Genomic DNA, 22,717 nt, shown 5'->3' with positions numbered 1-22,717 from the left:
TTTGAAGACCTTCCTTGCTTTGAAAATAAACTCTGCCCCCTAATAGGCTGAACATAATCACATGGAGCCTGTGGTGGGAGGAGTTTGGTGAAGGGTGGAGCAGAGCCCACAGGAAGCTGAGAGTCAGCGCAAGCTAGACAGTTGGGAGGAGAAGATGTTTCCAAGGGAGACAGATAAGCTTGTGAGTAAATATTGTTCTTTTGTGGGTTTGTGGGAAGGCTAAAGGATGCTGTGGCTCTCTGTGCTGTTATGGCTTATTAACTTCTTTGCTACTATGATGGAATAAGCTTACTGGTTTGGGGATTTGGTTTTCTGGTATCTGAATAAATATTTTGCTTCTGTCTTCTATATGGAGAGTCTGTTATATTTTGTGATTGAGCACTATGTGAGTATATTTATAGTGATCATGGGTTCTGTGAATATTGCATTGGCTCTATAGTAACCCTGGGGAAGTTCCTTAGTTTCTCAGAGTCTTAGCTCTCTAAGAGAAGGTGTGCTGGTAAATATTTAACTAGGGGTTCCCATGACACACTTGTAAGTTTGTTCTGCATATTAGCATTTTCTCCATCACTCTAAGACTAAATCAAGTAAACAACAAATCAAGCCCAAATGTATAGTTTATTGATTTCCAAGGTATAAATGTTCATACTGAAATTTTAACAATTGGATTGGTGCTGACTCCAGTACACTCCTGACTTGACTCCTACTAGAGGCTTTAGTAATAATTTTGACAAGATGAATAGAAAGGAATGCCATAAAAGGGCCATTTTACTACATATTTATTGGTACAAAGAAAGTTCCATGAGAATGGACTATTTTATTTTTATTTTGTCTTTGGATTCTCAGTGCGTAGTACAGTGCCTATAATACAGCAGGTGCTCAATAAATTTGTGAATAAACAAATGTAGGTAAGAAAAGATGATCAAAATAAAATTTCTTGCTTGATAAATTTTTGACATTTATTAGGTTGACTTAAGAAATCCAATAGTTCTTCAAAAAGGAACAAAATGTCTTGCCTTGGAGTTTTAGTGTTTAGTAGGCATTCTCAGGTAAGACCTTTAGAGAAGTGGTTCTTAAATTTTTTGGTCTCAGGATCCCTTTACATCCTTTAAACTTGTTTTTATTAATATTTTCTATTTTTTATATCATCATAGTATTCTAACTATCCTTCTCCTTCCTCTTCCCAGAAAGTCATACCATATGACAAATAGAATTTTTTTAGAGAAAAGGAAAAAGTCAGCACAACTTATTGATACACTGAGAAAGTCTGTAAATATGTACAATGTGTAGTATCTCCCACCTTCACAAAGGGGTAGATTTGGTATGTCTTCTTATACCTTTTCATTTGAGCTTTATAATTTTGTTACATTTACTTTTGACTTTTTAGTGTCGTTGTTCTTTCCATTTACATTGTTGTAGTTACTATGTATAATATTTTCTTGACTTTGCTTCACTTGATGCCAGCTCATACAGATTTTTCCATCCTTCTCTTTATTCATTATACACATAACTTATTACAGCACAGTAATATTCCATTACCTTCATGTACCACAATTTGTTTAGCCATTCTCCAGTTAGCCATTTACTTTGCTCTCAATGCTTAGGTTTCATAAAAAGTATTGCTATAAATATTTTAGAGTATATGGGTCCTTTTTCTTAATAATGACTTCGTAAGAATATAAGCCCAGCAATGGTATCTCTGGGTCAAAGAGTATGTTCATTTTAGTCACTTTTTTTTGCATAATTCTAAATAGCTTTCAAAAATGACAGTACCTTTCATAGCTCCATCAACAATGTATTAGTATGCCTATCTTTCCATAACCCCTCCTACATTGAGTATTGTAATTTTTTGTAATTTTTGCAAATTTTTCAGGGCATGAGGTGAAACCTCAGGGTTATCTTAACTTCCATTTCTCTTATTATTAATGATTTGTAGTATTTTTTTTCACCTGGGTGTAAATACTTTGCAGTTATTCTTTTGATAATGGTTTGTTCCTATGCTTAGACCATTTATCAGAAAATATATACATCCATCTCCCCCTTTACACATAGACACATGTGCACACACATACATACACATACACACATGCAAACACGCACACATGTGCACGCACATGCACACTAATTGTTTATGGATCTTGGACACCAAGTCCTAAACAGAGGTTTTTTCCCATTTACTTCCATTCTTAAACATACATTAATTTTGACTGTGCAGAAGCTTTTCATTTTTAACTAATCAATTTTTTTTTCTATTTTAGCTTCTGTAATTGCCTCTCTCTCATGTGGTTGAGAATACATCTCTTACCTACAGTTTTGAGAGGTATATGATCTGTTTCTCTTCTATTTTTATTGTATTATCTTTAATATTAAAATGATATTACATTTACAATCTATTGTAAAGTGTCTAAGATATTGGTTTAAGCCTAATTACTGCCAGATTGCTTTCTAGTTTCCTCAGAAGTTTTATCAAAAAGAGAGTTTTTCTGTATATAAATTATGTTTTCCACTTTATTGGATACTGGGTTCTTGAGTTCTGTTGTTTGTGAGTCTCCCTTGTCTAGTCTGTTCCATTGATTTGTCTCTATATGCTTTAACCAACAGCAGATGACTATAACAAAGTTTGGGGAGTGGAAGTGCTATTCCCCCTGTGTTCTTACATCTTTTCATCATTTTCATCATTCATATCATTGATGGCTTAGATCTTTTGTTTTTCTAAATTGATGATGTTATTATTTTATCAAATTATATAAAGCATTCTTTTGATAATTTGATTAGTATAACATTAATAGGGTAAATTAATTTTGACAGTATTATCATTTTTATTATATTGGCACAACCTAGCCATGAGCATGGAATATTCTTCTAGTTATTTAGGGTTCTATATTTCTTTAAAGAGTGTTTTGTAATTATACCTATACAAGTTTTTTTGTACTTTAGTAGATTGATCCCCAGCTATTTTATGAATTTTATAGTTGAGTCTTTTTTTAAAAATTTTTGGAGGCAATTAGGGTATAGTGACTTGCCCAGGTTCACACAAATAGTGTCTGAAGCTGGATTTGAACTCAGGTCCTTCTGACTCCAGGGTTGGTACCCTATCCACTATTCCCACATTATATAGTTATTTGGAATGAGATTTCCACTTCTGTTACTGCTTCCTCTGTTTGTTATTATTATGTAGAAATGTTGTTGATTTTTGTGGACTTATTGTGAAGCTTGCAATTTTGTTGAAACTATTAATCATCTCAATTAGTATCTTTGCTGGTTCTAAGAAAACACAAATAGTTTTATCTAAAAATTCCATTTGACCATAATGAATGAGTTCTTGGATAAATCACTACAATTCATTTGATAGGATTTTTAAAAGTTTTGAGTCAGTGTTGATTAGTTTGTTTATTCCAATGTTCGTTGAATTTTTTTTAATCTCTTAGGGATACAGACCTATATACAGTGTTATTATTGGGTCAAGGGGTATGCACAATTTTATAACCTTTGAACATAGTTCCAAATTTCTCTCTTGAATAGTTGAATCAGTTCACAACTCCACCAACAGAATGTTAATATCCTGATTTTTCCATATCCCCTCCAGGATTTGCCATTTTACCTTTGATATTCTTGACCTTTTGTTCTTCCAGATGAATTTTGTTCCTGTTTTTTCTAGTTCTATAAAACAATTTTTGGTGGTCTCGTTGCTTTGGCACTAAATAGGTAAATTATTTTTGGTAGGCTTGTCATTTTCATTATATTGGCTCAGCCTCCCCATAAGCAATTACTATTTTTCCAGCTGTTAATGTCTGGCTTTATTTGTGTGAAAAGTTTCATGTAATTGTGTCCATATAGTTCCTGGCTTTGTCTTGGTAGGTAGAGTCCCAAGTGTTTTATATTGTCTTTAATTATCTTACATGGAATTTCTCTTTCTATCTCTTACTGTTAGACTTTATTGACAATATATAGAAATGTTGATGGTTTGTGTGGTTTTATTTTATATCTTGCAACTTTGATAAAATTGTTAATTATTTCAACTAGCATTTTTTTTGTTGATTCTCTAGGATTCTCTAAGTATACCATTGTATTGTCCACAAAGAATGAAGTTTTATTTCCTTATTGTTCTAATCCCTTTGATTTGTTTTTCTTGTCTTATTGCTATAACTAGCATTTCTAGAACAAATTAATGTACACATTGCAAATGTATTATCCTGACTGTGGTTCCATGATATTTTAAGTGTTTCTTTTTTGGCTGCTTGCAACATTTTCTTGGGAGCTCAAGAATTTGGCTATGATATTCCTGAGAGTTGTCATTTTGGGATTTCATTCTGGAGGTGACAGGTGGATTCTTTCCATTTTTATTTTTTCCTCTGTTTCTAAAATATCAGGAGAGTTTTCCTTGATAATTTCTTGAAATATGATATTTGGGCTTTTTTTTAATTGTGGTTGTCGGGTTGACAAATAATTCTTCAATTATCTTTCCTCAATCTATTGTACAGGACAGTTGTTTTTCCACTGAGATATTTCACATTATCTTTTATTTTTAAATTCTTTTGATTTATGTTTTATTGCTTCCTGATGTCTGATGGAGTCATTAGCTTCCACTTGCCCAATTCTAATTTTTAAGAAGTTATTTTCCTCAGTAAGCTTTTGTACCTTCTTTTACATTTGACCAATTCTGCTTTTTAAGTCCTCTTCAGTGAATTTTTGTACATCTTTTTTTTTCCACTTGGGCAATTCTGATTTTTAAGGAGTTGTCTTCAGTGGGGTTTTTTGCCTCCTCCACCATTTGGATTATTCTGTTTTCTAAGGTCTAATTTCTTTTATTTTGTGTGTATGTGTGTGTGTGCCTCCTTTGTCAAGCTCCTGACTCCTGATTTTCTTGCACTACTCTAATTTCTTTTCTCAGTTTTTCTTCACCTCTCTTATTTGATTTTTAAAATCCTTTTAAAGGTCTTCTAGGAGTTCCTTTGGGACCTGAGATTAACTTACATTTTTCTTTCAGGCTTTCCATGTAGCTAGCTGCTTTGATTTCATTGTCTTCTTGTGAGTTTATGTTTTGATCTTCCTTGTCTCCATAGTAACTTTCTATGGTCAAGTTCTTTTTTTGTTGTTATTGTTTGCTCATTTTTCAGTATTTTTCTTGATTTTTAACTTTATTTTAAAGTTGTGCTCTGCTTCCAAGGTTGAAGGGGCACTGTCTTAAGCTTTAGGTTTTTTGGTGCTGCGGTTTTCAGAGCTAGTTCTGGAGAATCTGTACTTTTTTTTAGTTTTTCCATGGTGGTATGATCTAAGGAGAGCTGTAGTCACTGTTCTCTTGGCCTGTGCTCTGGTCTGTGAGTGACCAAAAGCCTCTTTTCCACCCTAGAATAATGACCAGCATCCCAGTTCCTGCTTGTGCTCCTTCTAAATTGTGACCCACTAAATATGGGCAATGCAACATAGTCCTGTGCCTAGTACCAGCAAAAAAGGTCCCCTGTAAATCTCCTTCTGACCAGTTGTCTGATCTTTTTACCCTCTGTGGGCTGAGAGCTCCAGAAGCCTCAGAAGCTCATTCAGTTGCCCCCAGGGCCTGCTGCTGTCTTGCTGGCCTGGTGTTAGATGGACTGTGCTCCACTCTCAGCCTAGTGAAATAGATCTTTCCTACTGACCTTCTAAGCTACCTTGGGCTGGAAACTTGTTTCACCCAAAACTTTTATTGCTACTCCAGAATTCATTTTGAGGCCTTATTTTAAAGTTGTTTGGAGGGGGAGGGGGGAATGGACACAGGAAGGAACACTTGCACTCAGGCAAGTCCCTACCTTTACTTCACCATGCTGGTTCTTCCCTCTGTTTTTTAATTTTTTAAAATGTGTTTCTTATAAGCAACAGATTGTAGGGTTTCGTTTTCTTATCTAATCTGTCACTCTTTTTTTCATCTCATTAGAATGTTTAATCCAGTGAAATCCATTCCCATTTGAAGTCATGGGTGAAGTTTATAATTTCCTCCATTTGTCTCTAAAATAAGGGGATTTTTTCAAGTTACTATTTTTCTCCCCTCATGTTATAAACACAGTATTATGTTCCTTCAGTTACTTTAATCTTTTATTTTAAGGTGGCTTTCTTCCCCTCAGCCCTGATCCTCTCTTCTGATTTGTTATCTCTTCCTCTTTGGGCTTTTATTCATTAATTCTTCTCTCTGCTTATTTATTTCCTCCCCTCTTTCCCCTCTAAGTTAATCAGGTAGATGTCTCCTTCTTCTCTTCCCCTTCAGCTAGTCTTGTTCATTACTTTCTCAAATTTAACTTTTTGTACCCTTTTCCAAAAAGGATTTCTCTTATTTTTTTATTCTTTCATTATCCAGTTTCTCTATTTACTTTAGACCCTCATTTTCTGCTCCACGACCCCTACAATCATTTGGTCTGTCTCTGTTCTTTGTATTCTTCATACAATCAAAGCTTGCCAGGTTTTAGGCTCCCTTTCTAGGAACTTTCAGCCACTACATTGTAAGACTCACCATGGACTGCCCTTTTCTTTTGTACCTCACTCTCAGAACAGTGCCAACTATTATAGTGTCAGAGAGGATAATGCCTCATGGTAGTCCCCACAACTAATCTATACTTTCTCTTGTTGACCTCTTTTTTTTGGTCTGAAAGTCTCCTCCCTGTGTCTATTCCCACTCTTTCAGGTGCCAGTTGTCCCCAGAGGGGCTCCAACTACCCCCGACCAAGGACAAGTAGAATTTTTCTTTTTTTTTTTTTGGAGGGGGAAGGCAAGGCAGTTGGGGTTAAATGATTTGCCCAAGGTCACACATCTAGTAAGTATTTCAACTGTCTGAGGCCATATTTGAACTCAGGTCTTTCTGACTCCAGGGCTGGTGCTTTATTCCCTGCACTACCTTGCTGCACCACAAATAGACTTTTTAAAGCAATAAATTCCTTGGGCTTCAAAAATACGGTCTCCTTTGTCCCCCACCCCCCTCCTTTTGAATTGTTTGTCCTTCCTCACCCCTTCCACTGCAGGCTCTTCTTTTCCTGAGATAACAGAGGTCATTTTTCATTGCTAGCCCTTGATTTGACACTGGCATGTCTCATTCTCTTTTCTAAAACCCTTCTCCTCTCCACCCCTTTCATGTAACCTCCCCGGCTGTAATGTGTTCCAATTAAAGAAGCGTTCACCTGTAGGCAGAGTATGACCAGGTGCTGTCCATAATGACCCCTGTCCACCTCTTCACTATTATCTCTACCAGGATTCTGCCTTCACCTCTGTCTTCTTGTGTAAATTTAGAAAGAAACATTTTACTGATCTTTCTCTTGGTACTCTGTTGCTGTCCTTCCCTGTTGCATTTATTTACTCCTCCATTTTTGTTGTTTGGGGGTATTTGAGAAGCAAATAATTTTGTCATTTCTGTTTTTTTAATATTACAAACTTTTTTTATTATTGAATGTCCATGTTTTTTTCCTATGTGCTTAAGCTCAGATTTGCAAGATAGGTCACTGGGCTGTGTCCTGAGCTCCAATGTTCTTTGGAAAACATGATTTCATTCCTTCATTTTCTACTGGGTGTAGAATAATTTTGCATTCTTTAAATGTCCTTTCCTTTGTATTTGAAGGTCTTTCTTCTGGTAGTTTGCAGAACCTCTTATTTCCTAATTGAATTGTTAAATTTAACTATTATGTGTCTTGGAATTTAAAGCCTTGACTTTTTTTCTAGAGGTGTTCAATGAATTTTTTCAACCAATGATCAAAAATTCTGGACAGTTTTCTTGTATTATTTCCTTTATTATGATGTTAAGGATTTTTGACCTGTTCTCAGAGATCTACAATCTTTAGATTTCTTCTATGCAGCCTGTCTTCAAGATGAATGTGTTCTGCGTGCACAGTGAACTGATTTTCTTACAATGTTATTTCTTTTTTTTGCTTCTCTTCTTCTAGGTTGTCCTTAGCTTCTTTTTAAAAATTTTTATTTATTGTTAATTTATGGAATGAAACAAGCATTTCCATAACATTGTATAATATTGTGCGTGAAACTGCAAAAGTATTATATACAACTTGCTATTCCTTTTAACTATATAACTTTCCTTTCTTTTTCCTTTATTTCTCTCCTTCCCACAAGATGGCTACCATTAGACACAAATATGTATATGTGTGTTCATGTGTATATATACATATATACACATACATGTGTGCCATTCTATACATGTTTCTATTTATAATTTCTTTCTCTGGATACAGATACCATCTTCTTTCATATGTCTTTTGTAATTAATTTGGGTATTTATAATAGTTAAAATAGATTATTTATCCAAAATTCTTAAAATGATATCGCTAGTACTGTATACAACGTTCTCTCAGTTCTGCTCATGTCACTCTTCATTATTTTGTGCAAGTCTATCCATATGTTCTAAGATCATCGAACTCATTGTTCCTTATAGTACAGTAGTATTCATCAGAATCATATTAACTTCTGAGTATTTGCAGTCCCATCCTGTTTTTCTCTTTTGTTTTTTGGTGAGTCTTGCCATTGCAAATTTAAGTTTTTCTGTTCTCCTTATTTTTGCCTTGCAGGACTTAAGTTCTGACTCATAATTATCATTTCTTTTTTAAACCACTGAGGAACAATGTGTTATGGTTCAATGTTCTCCTCGATTCCACGGAGTCCTTTGTCTTGTCAAGGATTGGACCATTCCCTTGATTTTGTGTATTTATTCACAGATGTGTTTTGATATAAGCGTTGGGTCTGTTAATACAACTTTGCTGCTCATGGTAAGGGAGGTAGGTTGGAGTGCTGAGTCCAAAGACAGAGACCACTAGCTTCTGATTTTTTTAACCTTCTTTTGGGCTCTGAGTGTCCTATACTACAGAGACAGCTAAAGTTGTTTTATCTTTAGCATATAATTTCTGTTTAGGAGAGGTTGTATGGATCAGAGAAAATGTTTAGTCCATGATTTTGTTGTTCAAATCACCCAGAAGTCCTTCCTTCATTTACATTCTCAAAAGTGATTGAGGAGGGGCAGCCAGGTGGCGCAGTGAGTAAGAGTGCGGGCCCCAGTGTCAGGAGATCTGGGATCAGTTCCAGTGTCCAATACTGGGCACCCACACAAAAATAATAATAACTGGCCGTGTAACCTTGAGCAAGTTACTTAACCCCGATTGCTTTAAAAAAATAAAAAATAAAAGTGATTGAAGAACCCACAAAAGGTTTTGTTTATGTGAATTATACTTATCCACATTTACTATACCAGAAATTAAGACATTTTAGCATTATAAAAATAGTTTTTTATCTTGGAAGGCTTTCTCTAAAAGTGTCTCAGGGAACCTTCAAATGTCCCTGCTCTATAGTTGATAACCACTATTTGGAAGATGGCTTCATTCTTCTGGGCTTATACAAATATCTTTCTAGAATAAATTGCTATGTAGTCTGACTTTTCATTCTGTTCCGTGCTCAGAACTCCTCCCAAATCCAGATGGCATGACCTAATAAATTAGTGAAAAGCAACAATTTAAGAATAAGGTGCTATAAACGAATTTATTTTTGTCATATATGATTTCATATCTCCTCTGGGTAGAGGGGACAAATTAAATATTTGGGTTTAAAAGGACTCCTGTTGAGAAAACTGGGATATATGAGAAAAATAAAAGTTAAAAAAAAGCAACCCAGAGTTTCAACAAATGATATAAATTAGGTCAGCAAGAACTTGTAAGCAGATTTCTGAATGCGCTTGAGAAGGCAGTGAGAAGTAATGAAAAGGGAAAGAACAATTGGGTTTGGAATCAAGAAGGCGGAGTTCAAATCCCAGATCTGTTGTTTGCTATCTATGTGACCATATCACTTCACGTCTCTGAGCCTCAGTTTCTCATTTGTAAAATGAGGGAGTTGAATTAGAAATTTCTAATATGCCTTTAAACTCTAAATATGATAATCCAATAAAAAGTATAGTCAACTGTGTTAATTACCTTCTCTTCCTCAGAGACCTTGCCTTAAATGATCACTCCATGTTCTTGTCTTCCAAATCTCTATATTTAGTTCCACATTTTCTCTTAAATTCTAGTTTTGCATTTCCAATTAATTGAATCACCAATGTTTGGTAGCTCTGCTTAGATACTTCTCTATTAGCTCAAGCCCAACATACCTCAAAGTGAAGTCCTCACTTCCTTTCCCCACCTTAAAATACTTTACTATCACCATCATCTTAACCATTTCTGTGAACTTAAGTCATTTATGCAACTGAAGTCTTGGAAACATCTTTGGCCCCTTTCCATTTATCCATTCTATCTCCAAATTATTTTGATTGTTCCTTCACAAAATCTCTTAAATCACAGAATCACAGAACTTAGAATTGAAAGGAATCCTAGCAGCCATCTAGTTCAACCCAGTCATGACGGGAACATCCACTTCATAAATATATGAGGACTTGAGGACTCTTCAATAAGAGAACCTATAATTTCTTGGTATAATCCATGTCAGGGGCAGCTAGGTGGCACAGTGGGTGGAATACTAGGTCTTGACTCAAAGACCTGAGTTCAAATTCAGACAACTGTGTGACCCTGGGCAAATCATTTAACCCTGTTTGCCTCAGTTTCCTCATCTATAAAATGAGCTGGAGAAGGCAATGGCAAACCCCTCCAATATCTTTTCCAAGAAAACCCCAAATGGGGTCATGAAGAGTTGGACACAACTGAAATGACTGAATAACAAAAATCCATATTATTTTAGAATAGCTTTTATTGTTAGGAAATTTTTCCTGACATCAAAATTAAATTTGCATTCTTGTAACTTCCACTCATTATATCTAGTTCTACTCTTTGGGGTAAAACAGAACAAGGCTAATCTTTCACAGGACAAGTATTTAAATACTTGTAGACATCTATCATGGCACTCTCCCAAGCTAAGCATCTCTAGTTCTGTGTCATGGAAGCAAGGACCTTCATCATCTTGGCTGTTCTCCTCTGGACACACTGCATCTTATCATCGACCTTCTTCAACTGTGGCACCTAGAACTAGACACATTATTCCAGGTCAGGACAGAGTACAGGGGGATTATCACCTTCTTCTTGGAGCCTATGCATCTTTAATAAGGCCCAATATGGCATTAATTTTTTTTTGGCTGCTACACCATACTGATGACTCATTACGAAGCTGAGAATCTACTTAAGCCTCAATCTTTTTCAGCCAAATCCCTGTTCTTTTCTCTATTCCCATTACTTTTTCTCTAACATGTGACACTATAAACACACATCTAAATTATTAAAGTAGTCTCTATATTGTTCTTATAGCCTATAGGTCATTTCTCCTCTAATCCATCTCACATATTGAGATTGTTAGATATGATCCTTTGCACCTAACAAGCTACACAGCTTTTAGCTTCCTAATAGTTTTAGAATAAAGTTCAGATTCTTCCTTGACCTCGAGCTGATTTTCCTTTTTTAAAGCTTTTTTTCCTCTCATTTAGTAGTGTTTTATTTTTTTACAATTACATGTAAAGATAGGTTTCAACATTCACTTTTTAAAAGATTTTTAAGTTCTAATTTCTTTTCTCTCTCCCTCCCCAAGACAGCAAGCAATCTGACATAAACTACACATGTACAATGTTATTAAACATATTTACACATTAATCATGTTGTGAAAGAAGAACCAGAACAAAGGGGAAAAAATAGAAAACTGTATGCTTTGATCTGCATCAGACTCCATAGTTCTTTCTCTGGATGTAGATAGCATATTCCATGATGATTCTTTTGGAATTGATCATTGCGTTGCTAGGAAGAGCTAAGTCTCATGGTTGATCATCACACAATGTTGCTGTCATTGTGTGTAATGTTCTCCTGGTTCTGCTCACTTTACTTATCATCAGTTCATGTAAGTCTTCTCAGGTTTTTTCTGAAATCCACCTGCTCATCACTTCTTATAGCAGAATAGTATTCCATTACATTCATATACCATAACTTGGAATTAGCTATTCCCTAACCGATGGGCATCCCATCAATTTCCAATTCTTGGCCGCCACAAAAAAAGAGCAGCCAAGCCAATTTTCCAACCTCAGCCTCTCCTAATGCACTTTTAAAAAAGAGCCCTGGCCCCTCATGTATGTGCCCTTTACTCTCAATGTACCCTAGTTCTACTTCTAGGGGTGACCCAAGTCCTACTTCAGCCATGCTAACCAACCCTAGCAATTCCAATTAAAAAAAGAAAAGATTTTACTGCTGAACAGTTTGCCATATCTCCCACCACTGAGTCAGCCTTAATGCTTATTGATGGTGCAATTCATTTGCCACTTAGTATATGGCACCCTTTATTTCACAGATACATCATGTTTTCCCCATTCAACTGTAAACTTGATGAAGGCAAGAACTCTGCCTTATTCTTCTTTGTTATCACTAGATCTTGGCACGTAGTTGGAATGTCTGTTGATGAATGTTCTATTTTCGTATAGACTTAGACCAAAGAAACTTATAAATAAATCACCTCCAAAGTATAATCCTCACCCCAGACAGTTACATAAAATATCATAAAAGACTGCAAATAAGAGTTGGCAATCTTATATTTGGTAGTATGATGCTTTTAATTTTTTATAAAAGGATAAATTATGTATTTTGATTTTAATAATTACTTCATTACCAACATTGGTCATTGTCTTTTATCTGAGATTTGTTGCTGTTTGGTGCTGAGATACAGTGTGGCATAGGGCAGTGTCTTAAAAGTCTTAATGAGTTTTACACATTAGTAGTTTAAAAATGTAGTAAGACTCCTGGGATACCATGCATGGATATGTTTGGAGTCAGACCTGGATTCAGGTCCTGTTTCTAACAGATTTGTTGAGTGAACCTGGGTGTTATATGGCTCAGTGCTTTAATACAGGGCTTCTCCCAGCCCCTTTTTGGTTTTGGCAGTGTTTGCAGCGCTGTGTGGGTGAGACAGCATGCACAGTGCAAAGTGCACGTGTTTTGTGTTCAGAGCCATGTGAAGTCGCATGAATCAACACAGGCTAGTACTGCCAAAAACACCTCAAATTCATTATGTGTTTGATTTTTAATTAATTTTTGTTTGTTACATGTTCAGAAACCTTTTACTGTTGCCAATTTTTTGTCAACCCTGTATGGGGTCACAACCCACCGTTTAAGAAGTGCTGCTTTGCAGACAATTTTTAAAGACTCAAAAATTGAGGTAGTTTGGTGGTGCAATGGATAGAGTTCTGGGACTAGAGTGAGGAAGACTGGAATTCAAATATGGTCTTAGATACTAGCTGTGTGACCTTGGGCAAATCACTTAACCACTATTTGCCTCAGTTTCCTCATTTGTAATAATAATAGCATCTAACTCCCAAGATTGTTGAAAGGCTTAAGTGAGATAATAATTGTGAAGCACTTAGCAAAATGCCTGGCACATATTAAGTGCTATATAAATATTATTATTTTATTAAATTGCAAAGTAGTTGTTGACTTCTATTTGGTAGAAGTTTCTTCACTGTGGTAAAGGGAGTTATCTTTATATCATAACTACTGTCAATGTTGCTCTCTCATTTAAATGGTTCATATCACATCATACGGCATTTTTCATGTTTCTTTAAAGTTCACATATTTTTTAATCTTCATGATGCAGTTATTCCATTTAATTAATACAATTTGTTCAACCATTTCCGGTGAGGCATTGAGCTCTCCCTTCCCCCTACTTTTTATTTGCTGTTGCAAATAATACTCCTGTTACTATTTTTGCATGAATAAATATTTTCTTACTACCCCTTATTATTCTGACAATGGGTATTATTACCTACCTCCTTCAGTCATAAACTCAATAGTGGGACTATTTCAAAGGTTAGGAGCATGTTACAAACTTTTCTTGCATAATTCCAAATTGTTCTTCGAAACAGTTGTCCTAACTATGCCCAAAGGGCTTTAAAACTTTGCATATCCTTTGACCCAGCAATACCACTATTGAGAATATATCCCAAAGAGATCAAAGGAAAAGGAAAAGGACCTATATGTTGTATCACCAAGGCAATATTCACAGCACCAATGGTGACTATGAATATGTTGGCACAGTTATGAATTACAAAATATAAAAGACTGTCCATATAGAAGACAGAAGGATAACATTTATTCAACACCAGAAAGCCAAATCCATCATAGCAACAAAGAAATCAATACACCTTATCACCACAGGGAAGAACATGATACTTAGCTGTCTCCTTGCCTGCATCCTCTCTCCCTCCTTTCTAACTGCTCTGAGCTTCCTCTCAGCTCTGTTCTATCCATTCAGCAAGCTCCTCCTACCACAGGCTCCATATGATTACATTTGACTTATTAAGCGGCAAGGAAGATCTTCAGATTCCCATTACCATTACATATATACAAAAATATTTATAGCAGTTCTTTTTGTGGTGGCAAAGAATTAGAAATTGAGGGGATACCCATCAATTGGGAGATGACTAAAAAATGGTTATATGTTTGATGGAATACTATTGTATAAAAAATGGCAAGCAGGATGGTTTCAGAAAAACCTAGAAAGACTTCTATGAAATGATACAAAGTGAAGTGAGCAGAAACAGGAGAACATTGTACACAGTAGCAACAATATTGTAAGGGTGATCAACTGCAAATGACTTAGCTACCCTGATCAAAACAATGATCCAAGATAATTCCAAAGGATCTGTGATGAAAAAATGCTATCCACATCCAAAGAGAGAACTGATGAACTCTGGGGGCAGATTGAAGCATATGTTTTAAACTTCATTTTTCTCAGGGTTTGTGTGTGTGTGTGTGTGTGTGTGTTTTCTTTCACAACATGGCTAATATGGAAATATGTGTTACATGATTTCACATGTATGATTGAAAATGTTTGTTGACTAGAAAAAAAAAAGTTGTGCTAGTTCATAGCTCTACCAGTAGTGAATTATCATAGAACAGGATTTCCAAAGTGAAATATAATTTAAAATTTTTCTTTTTGATTTCTTTCCTTTTTATAGCTCCTATCATCACCACTCCTCTTGAAACAGTAGATGCTTTAGTTGAAGAAGTGGCCACCTTCATGTGTGCAGTAGAGTCTTATCCTCAGCCTGAGATTGCCTGGACTCGTAATAAAATTCTCATCAAGTAAGTATATCAACTTAAATTATGGTTCTCTAATGAGAATGCAATTTACTGTTGAGCACTTCTCTCTGAGGAGGTTGGCAGAGGAGGCCGGCCCTAGGCAAAATTGTTATGTAGGTAAAATTTGATTTTGATGACCTCATTTCAAGAATATACTGAATTTTAGACAAAAAAATAAACTTAATGGAATGTTTAGCTTAAAGGATCTTGGGTTTTAGAACCTTAGAGATCATTTGGTATAATCTCATCATTTTAGTGATAAGAAACCTGAGTCCCAGCAAAGTGAAGTAATTGATCAAAAGTCCTAGAGATTTGAATTTAGACCTTATGATTTTAAATAAAGTCACAGAATCACAAGTTTTAGTCCTTTAATTTGATAACAGTAGATCCTATGTATAGTGCCCTTTACAATGTAGAAAGTACTTGTGAGATTATTAAGGTAAGCCTTATTACCCTACTTGTAAAAATTAGGAAAGTGAGGCACAAAGCAATTAAATCATTTATACTTGGTCTCAAAGTTTGGTTTTCAGTTCCAATTCCAGTGTTCTTTTCCCTGAACCCTAATCTCTCTCATTAAAGTATTCTTACTCTAACAAAAGTGAGACCCAGAGACTAAATGACTTATCCAAAGTAAAGCAGACAGTTAGTGGAAGATTAGTTCTAGTATTCAGGTTGTCTGATTCCTGTCCTAATAATGCTTCTAAAATACTGTGTTGCCTTCCCATTCCATAGTGCCACCTTCTTTCTTATGAAATACCAGTTGTACTCACCTTCAAGTTAGATGGCTCTAAAGATGAGAAGTAACATAACTTTTTTTACACTTTAGAGTTAAATCTATGTGTATAACTTTCCTAGAGGTATTTGCATTTTAAGTTTTTTGTTCAGTTGTGGAAAGAAAGGTTTTATTCTCAGTTTTTTCAAGAATCAGGAAGCAGTGAGATAGGTGATTTTGTGTATGGGAGATGAGGTATCTAGGCTGGGAATGGGACTTTGAGACTTCCTATGCCCCTAACATTATATCTTATACATCAACAACTATTCTATCTACATGTGAAATCAGCATTTTAAGTATTGTTGTGGTTTGGGGCTTAGGGGTCTGCAAGACCCCAAAATACCAACATGCCAGGTTCTACTGAATGAATTTGACTCAAGCCTTCTCTCAGCCAAAGTAGTTTATTAAAGATTTGCCTTATGGGTAGACTCTTAAGGAGCCTGAGCATTTGTGACACTTGTATTGACAAGCAGGCCAGAACAATCTGACAGCGACTGAGGCAGGTTGGATCCAATATATACAGAAAGACTGTGGGAGGGATCTAGGGGGTTGTCTGGAGGAGGAGTTTGGGGAAGGTCTTGAGGAGGAGCCTAAGGAGGATCTTTGATGGAACTGAAGTCAGACTCCAGGAATGGGATTAAGGCTGGGAAATAGCTGAAGGCTACCTGGAGATGACAGACCATGGAGGACTAGGCTAATTTAAGGGTAACATGTTTGGGTATAGATATTTTGAAAGGATCATGGGTGGGAAGTAACTGGACAATGGAGGGCTAGGCTAGGTTAAGAGTAACAGAGATTTGGGCCTAATGAAAGGCTTATGACCTAGGCAAATACCTCATCAAGTGGGAAGATTCAAGGGGGTTCCCAGATCCTAAACCCCATCAAGTATGATATACTTTACAGGTAATATTTCATTTATCTTCCCTGTAAAACCATGGCCCACAAAAATATGCTGAAAAATTTGAATATAGTATTAAATGGTATTAAAACAGCTATCTCACACCATATACTACAATAATTCCTCACTGTATCAGGAACCTAATATTTTACAACATATCTATTTTTTAAGTGAAATTACTTATCTAAAGTATGTATGAGAGGGGAGAAATTTGTATCTTGTCACTAAATAGAAGAAATTATAGGTGAGAAAACAGATGAGCAACATTTTGGCACTATAGAAAAAGCACTGGTTTCAGAATCAGAGGACCTGGGTTTGATTTCCAGTTCTCCCCTGACTACCTGTGTTACCATGGCCAAATTGTTCTGTCCTCTGGGTCTTATTTTTTTCATCTGCGAAACGAAGAGGTTAGCCTAGATGTTCCCTGATGTTTTTTCCAACTTAAAACTTTATGGCGTTACCATTATGTAAAAATAAAAAAAAATTTTGAACAAAAAGCAACACATCCTGAATAATTTTTTTATTTTTTTAAATGATTTATTAACTTCTGATTTATATCACTAATTTCTGCCGTATTTTGAGTTACAAATTTTCTCCCCGTTTTTCCCCTACCCAACACCCCAAAATAGCAGTCCCACAGGATATCCCCTCCTCCAATCTGCTCTCTCCCATATCTTCTCTCATACCCCCTTCAACTTTTCCAGTAGGGCATGGTGGATCTCTATGCCCCAGTGCCTGTATATCTTATTTCCCAATTACATGTAAAATAGTATTAATAATAGTATATATAATTTTAAACATTTGATTTTAAAACTTTGAATTCCAGATTCATTCCCTTCCTCCCTTGTCTCCCACCCTTCCTGGGAAAATAAGCAATTCAGTATAGGTTGTACATGTGTAGCTAATGCAAAACATTAACATAGTATATACATTGTAAAAGACTGACAATATTTCCCTTCCTCCTATCCACCCCCCACTTGTTCTATTCTCTACTTTGATCCCATCCCTTTTCAAAAGTTGGTGCTCCCAACTTCCCTCCCCCCAGCCTGCCCTCCCTTCCATCATCCCCCCTCTCATCCCCTACTCTCCTGTAGGGTGAGATACACTATTTAGTGTATTTCATTCCCTCCTCAAGCCAAATTCAATGGGAATAAAGTTGACCCATTCCCTTTTGCCTTCCTACTCTTCCCCTCTGTTGTAACCATTTTCCCTTGCCTCTTCTATATGAGATAGTTTAACCCATTCTGTTTCTCCCCATCTCTTCTCATTATATTCCTCTCTCACCTCTTGATTTCACCTTTTAAGTATCATCCCTTCCTATTAAATTGGTCATGTGCCCTCTATCTATGTATACCTGTAAACATGTATACACACATTCACATATGTATTCATATGCCTGTTTACCCTCCAATATATTATATATATATGCATATATTTCTATCCCCTTAAACTATTTTCATACTGATAAAAGTTTCATCAGTTACAATTATGGTTTTTCCATGTAGGAATGTTAATAGTTCAACTTTGATAAGTTCCTTATGATTTCTTTTCCCTGTTTACCTTCTCATGCTTCTCTTGCTTCTTGTATCTGAATGTCAAATTTTCTATTCAACTCTGGCTTTTTCATTAAGAATGCTTGAAAGTCCTCTATTCCACTGAATGACCATATTTTCCCCTGAAACATGGTACTCAGTTTGCTAGGTATATGATTCTTGGTTTTAATCCCAGCTCCTCTGCCCTCCAGAATATCATATTCCAGGCCATTCGATCCCTCAGTGTAGAAGCTGCCAGATCCTGTGTTATCCTGATTGTGTTTCCACAATATTCAAATTATTTCTTCCTGGCTGCTTGTATTATTCTCTGCTTGATCTGGGAATTCCGGAAGCTTGCTATAATATTCCTAGGAGTTTTCTTTTTGGGATCTTTTTGAGGAGGTGATCAGTGGATTCTTTCAACCTCTATTTTGCCCTCTGGTACTAAAACATCAGGGCAATTTTCCTTGAGAATTTCTTGGAGGATGCTTTCTAGGTTCTTTCCCTGATCATGGCTTTCAGGTAGTCCAATAATTTTTAAATTATCTCTCCTGGATCTATTTTCCAGGTCAGTGGTTTTTCACATGAGATATTTCACATTGCCTTCTATTCTTTCATTTGTTTAATCTGTTTAACAGCATCTTGATTTCTCATAAAGTCACTAGCTTCCATTTGCTCCAAACTAAATCTGAAGGAACGATTCTCCTCCTTGAGCTTTTGAGATTCTTTTTTCATCTGGCAAATTTGGCTTTTTAAGGCATTACTCTCCTCATTGCCTTTTTGAGCCTCTTTACCAATTGAGTTAGTCTGTTTTTCAAGGTTTGATTTTCCTCAGTAGGTCTGTTGATCCTCATTTTGTAATTTTCTTGCATTGTTCTCATTTCTCTTCCCAATTTATCCTCCACTTCTCTTATTTGCTTCTTAAGGTCCTCTATGGCCTGTAACCAGCTCTTATTTTTCTTTGAAGCTTTTGGTGCAGGAGTTCTGACTTCACTGTCTTCCTCCTGTTCCATACTTTGATCCTTTTTGTCCCCAAAATAGGAGTCTAATGTTGGAATCTTCTTTTTGTTTTGCTTCCTTTGCCTGATCACGTCGCCCCTCAGTCACTTGACCCCTGAGCTTTTTGCCACAGTAGGCCTCTGCCACCAGACAGGGGAGCTTCCGTCCTAAACGCTGGGGTTTTCTCAGCTGCCTGAGGTATTAGTCGGGTGCCCTCTCTGAGGCCTCCACATGCTCTGGCAAGCTGGTCACACACCCCAGGACCTCCACCCTAGAATGCAATCCAGATCCAAGCAGGTTAAAGCAAGAGTGATTACCCCTTAGACTGGTCTCTTGTTCCCCCTACAGTCTGTAGGCCAGGAGCTGAAGCTGCCACATGGGGCTGGCTGGCTGTGCCGGTGTCTCAGCAGGGAGGCAAAAGCCATGCATTCCCACGTACTGGGTCCCAAAGTCCAGACTCCACTGACCTCTCACTTTGTCCTTCACATCTATGTGTTGATAAATCTGGAAACGGCCACAGCTGCTGCTGATCTGGAGTTCCTCCAGAGGGTGGCTGGTCAGGCCTGCCCTGGGGCTAAAGCATAGCGTGGGGCTAGGCTCGGTTCCCAGAGCACTGCGCTGGCTGATTCCTGCCAGCTTCCAGGGTGTCCTCAGTGGGAGGTTAGCTTCTCTGTGTCATTTTGTGGGTTCTGCAGCTCCAAAGTTTGTTCTTTTACATGGATTAGGGAAGGTGGAAGCCAGAGCTGCAGGGAGGTCCTGCTTCTACTCTGCCATTTTGACCTCCCATTCTGGAAAAATCCCGAATAATTTTTTTTAAAGGGAATATAACAGTTTGGGAAGAAATCATTGTCATAATTACTTGTTATAAAAATCTGACATATAAAATTTAGAAGGAATAAGTATAAATTTAAGAATAAGATCCATTCTAAATCAATAAATATTTAGAGGGAGCAACAACCTGTTGGAATACCTACTTCTTTAAAAAAAGGAACAAAAATGTTCAATAACCAATCGGGTAAAATGGATTAAACTTTCTAACAAACAGAAAAAACACAAATTAAAATAACTCTGTGATACTACCTTATACCCATTAAATTGACAAAGTTACGTATCATTAAATTCAAAATTTTCTCAGGCCATTAAGAAACCAGCCCTCCATTACAATTTTTTAAATTAAGCTTTTATTTATTTATTTTTAGTTTTCAACATTCATTTCCACAAGATTTTGAGTTATAAATTTCTCCCCCTCTTTCTCCTACCCCCCACCCCAAGACAGCAAGCTTACTGATTACCCCTTCCCCCAGTCTGTTCTCTCTTATACCTTCCCCCATGCCCCCTTAATTTTCTAGTAGAGAAAGATGTATTTCTATACCCCAGTGCCTGTATATCTTATTTCCCAGTTGCATGTAACAAACAATGTTTTTTAACATTTATTTTTAAAACTTTGATTTCCAGATTCTTTCCCTTCTTCCTTCTTCACCCACCCCCACTGGGAAGACAAGCAATTCAATATAGGTTGTACATGTATAGCTAGGCAAAACATTTCCATAGTAGTTATATTGTGAAAGATTAACTATATTTCCTTCCATCTTATCCCATCCCACACTTATTCTATTTTCTCATTTTCCCCTGTCCCTTTACAAAACTGTTTTCTTCTAACTACCTTCTTCACCAATCTGCCCTCCCTTCTATCATCCCCCCTCTTATCCCATTCCCTCCTATTTTCCTGTAGGGTAAGGTACCCAATTGAGTGTGTATGTTATTCCCTCCTTAAGCCAAATTCAATGACAGTAATGTTGACACATTCCCTTTCACCTTCCTGTTCTTCCCCTCTATTGTAATGGTTTTCTCTTGCCTCTTTTATAGGAAATAATTTACCCTATTCTATCTCTCCCTTTCTCCTTCTCCCAGTATATTACTCTTTCACCAGTTAATTTTATTTTTTAGATATCATCCCTTCCCATTCACCTGATCCTGTGCCCTCTGTCTATGTACATACATATACATAAACTCATATATGTATTTATACACACATACACCCTCCTATACATACATATATGTATGTATGCATATATAATATATCTATATATACACATATATATTCCCTTCAACTATCCTCATACTGAGAAAAGTCTCATGAGTTGCAATTATCATTTTTCCATGTAGAAATATAAATACTTCAACTTAATAAGTTCCTGGGGGGCAGAGTTAAGATGGCAGAGTAGAAACAGGACTTCCACAGGACTCCAGCTTCCACCTCCCCCAATTCATGTAGAAGGTGACTCTGAACAAACTTTGGAGCTACAGAACCCACAAAATGACACAGAAAAGCTAACTGCCCTCTGAGGACAGCCTGGCAGGCTGGCAGGAATCAGTCAGCACAGTGCTCTGGGAGCCTTGTCCAGCCCAGTGAGAGCCAGACATTTTAGCCCCAGGGCAGGCCTGACCGGCCACCAGCTAGAGGGACTTCAGATCACCAGCAGCTGAGGCGGTTTCCAGAATAATCAACACAGAGATGCTAAGGACAAAGTGAGAGGTCAGTGCAGTGTGGACTTTGAGATCTAGTAGTTGGGAGTATGGTCGGCCTTTGGCCCCAGGGCAAGAAGCCACTGAGGCACCACCCCCACATGGCAGCTTCAGCTCCTGGCCTGTAGGGGATCCAAGGGTAGGGCGACCAAGCAACCAGTCTGAGGGATAATTGCTCTTAATTTAATCTGCTTGGATCTGGATTGCTGTCTAGGGTGGAGGTCCTGGGGTGTGCGACCAGCTTGCCAGAGCATGTCTGGTGGCAGCATCCTACTATGGAAAAAAGCCCAGGGGTCAAGTGATTGAGTGGCGACATGAGCAGGCAAAGGAAGCAAAATAAACAGAGCAACCCAACTTTACACTCCTATTTTGGTGACAAAAAGGATCAAAGCATGGAACAGAAGGAAGACAGTGAAGTCAGAACTCCTGCACCGAAAGCTTCAAAGAAAAATACAAGCTGGTTACAGGCCATAGAGGACCTTAAGAAGCAAATAAGAGAAGTGGAGGAAAAACTGGGAAGAGAAATGAGAATGATGCAAGAAAATTATGAAATGAGAGTCAACAGCCTGACTGAGGAAAATAACACCTTAAAAAATAGACTAACTCAAATGGCAAAAGAGGCTCAAAAAAGCAATGAGAAGAAGAATGCCTTAAAAAGCTGAATTTGCCAGATGGAAAAAGAATCTCAAAAGCTCACTGAAGAGAATCATTCCTTCAGAATTAGATTAGAGCAAATGGAAGCTAGTGACTTTATGAGAAGTCAAGATGCTGTTAAACAGATCCAAACAAATGAAAGAATAGAAGGCAATGTGAATATCTCATGAGAAAAACCAGGGAAAATAGATTCAGGAGAGATAATTTAAAAATTATTGGATTACCTGAAAGCTATGATCAAAGAAAGAACCTAGAAATCATCCTCCAAGAAATTCTCAAGGAAACCTGCCCT

At 36.9% G+C, this 22,717-nt stretch overlaps 1 protein-coding gene across 1 annotated transcript in view; it reads left to right on the top strand.

The window, feature by feature from the left end:
* The window catches only part of MUSK (muscle associated receptor tyrosine kinase), a 221,111-nt gene that overhangs the window by 18,736 nt on the left and 179,658 nt on the right, over positions 1–22,717 (top strand). Inside the window, exon 2 of the mRNA XM_069086620.1 lies at positions 14,921–15,047. Within this exon, the coding sequence (XP_068942721.1) occupies positions 14,921–15,047 (127 nt within the window). The remainder of the gene's footprint in view (positions 1–14,920; positions 15,048–22,717) is intronic.

Source organism: Petaurus breviceps, unplaced genomic scaffold (assembly GCF_028583685.1).
Source record: "Petaurus breviceps papuanus isolate PSGF00001 unplaced genomic scaffold, PetGlider_PUasm1.0 118, whole genome shotgun sequence".
NCBI classification, from domain to species: Eukaryota; Metazoa; Chordata; class Mammalia; order Diprotodontia; family Petauridae; genus Petaurus; species Petaurus breviceps.
Note: the sequence above shows the minus strand (reverse complement) of the source record. Positions and strands in the feature narration are given on the sequence as shown.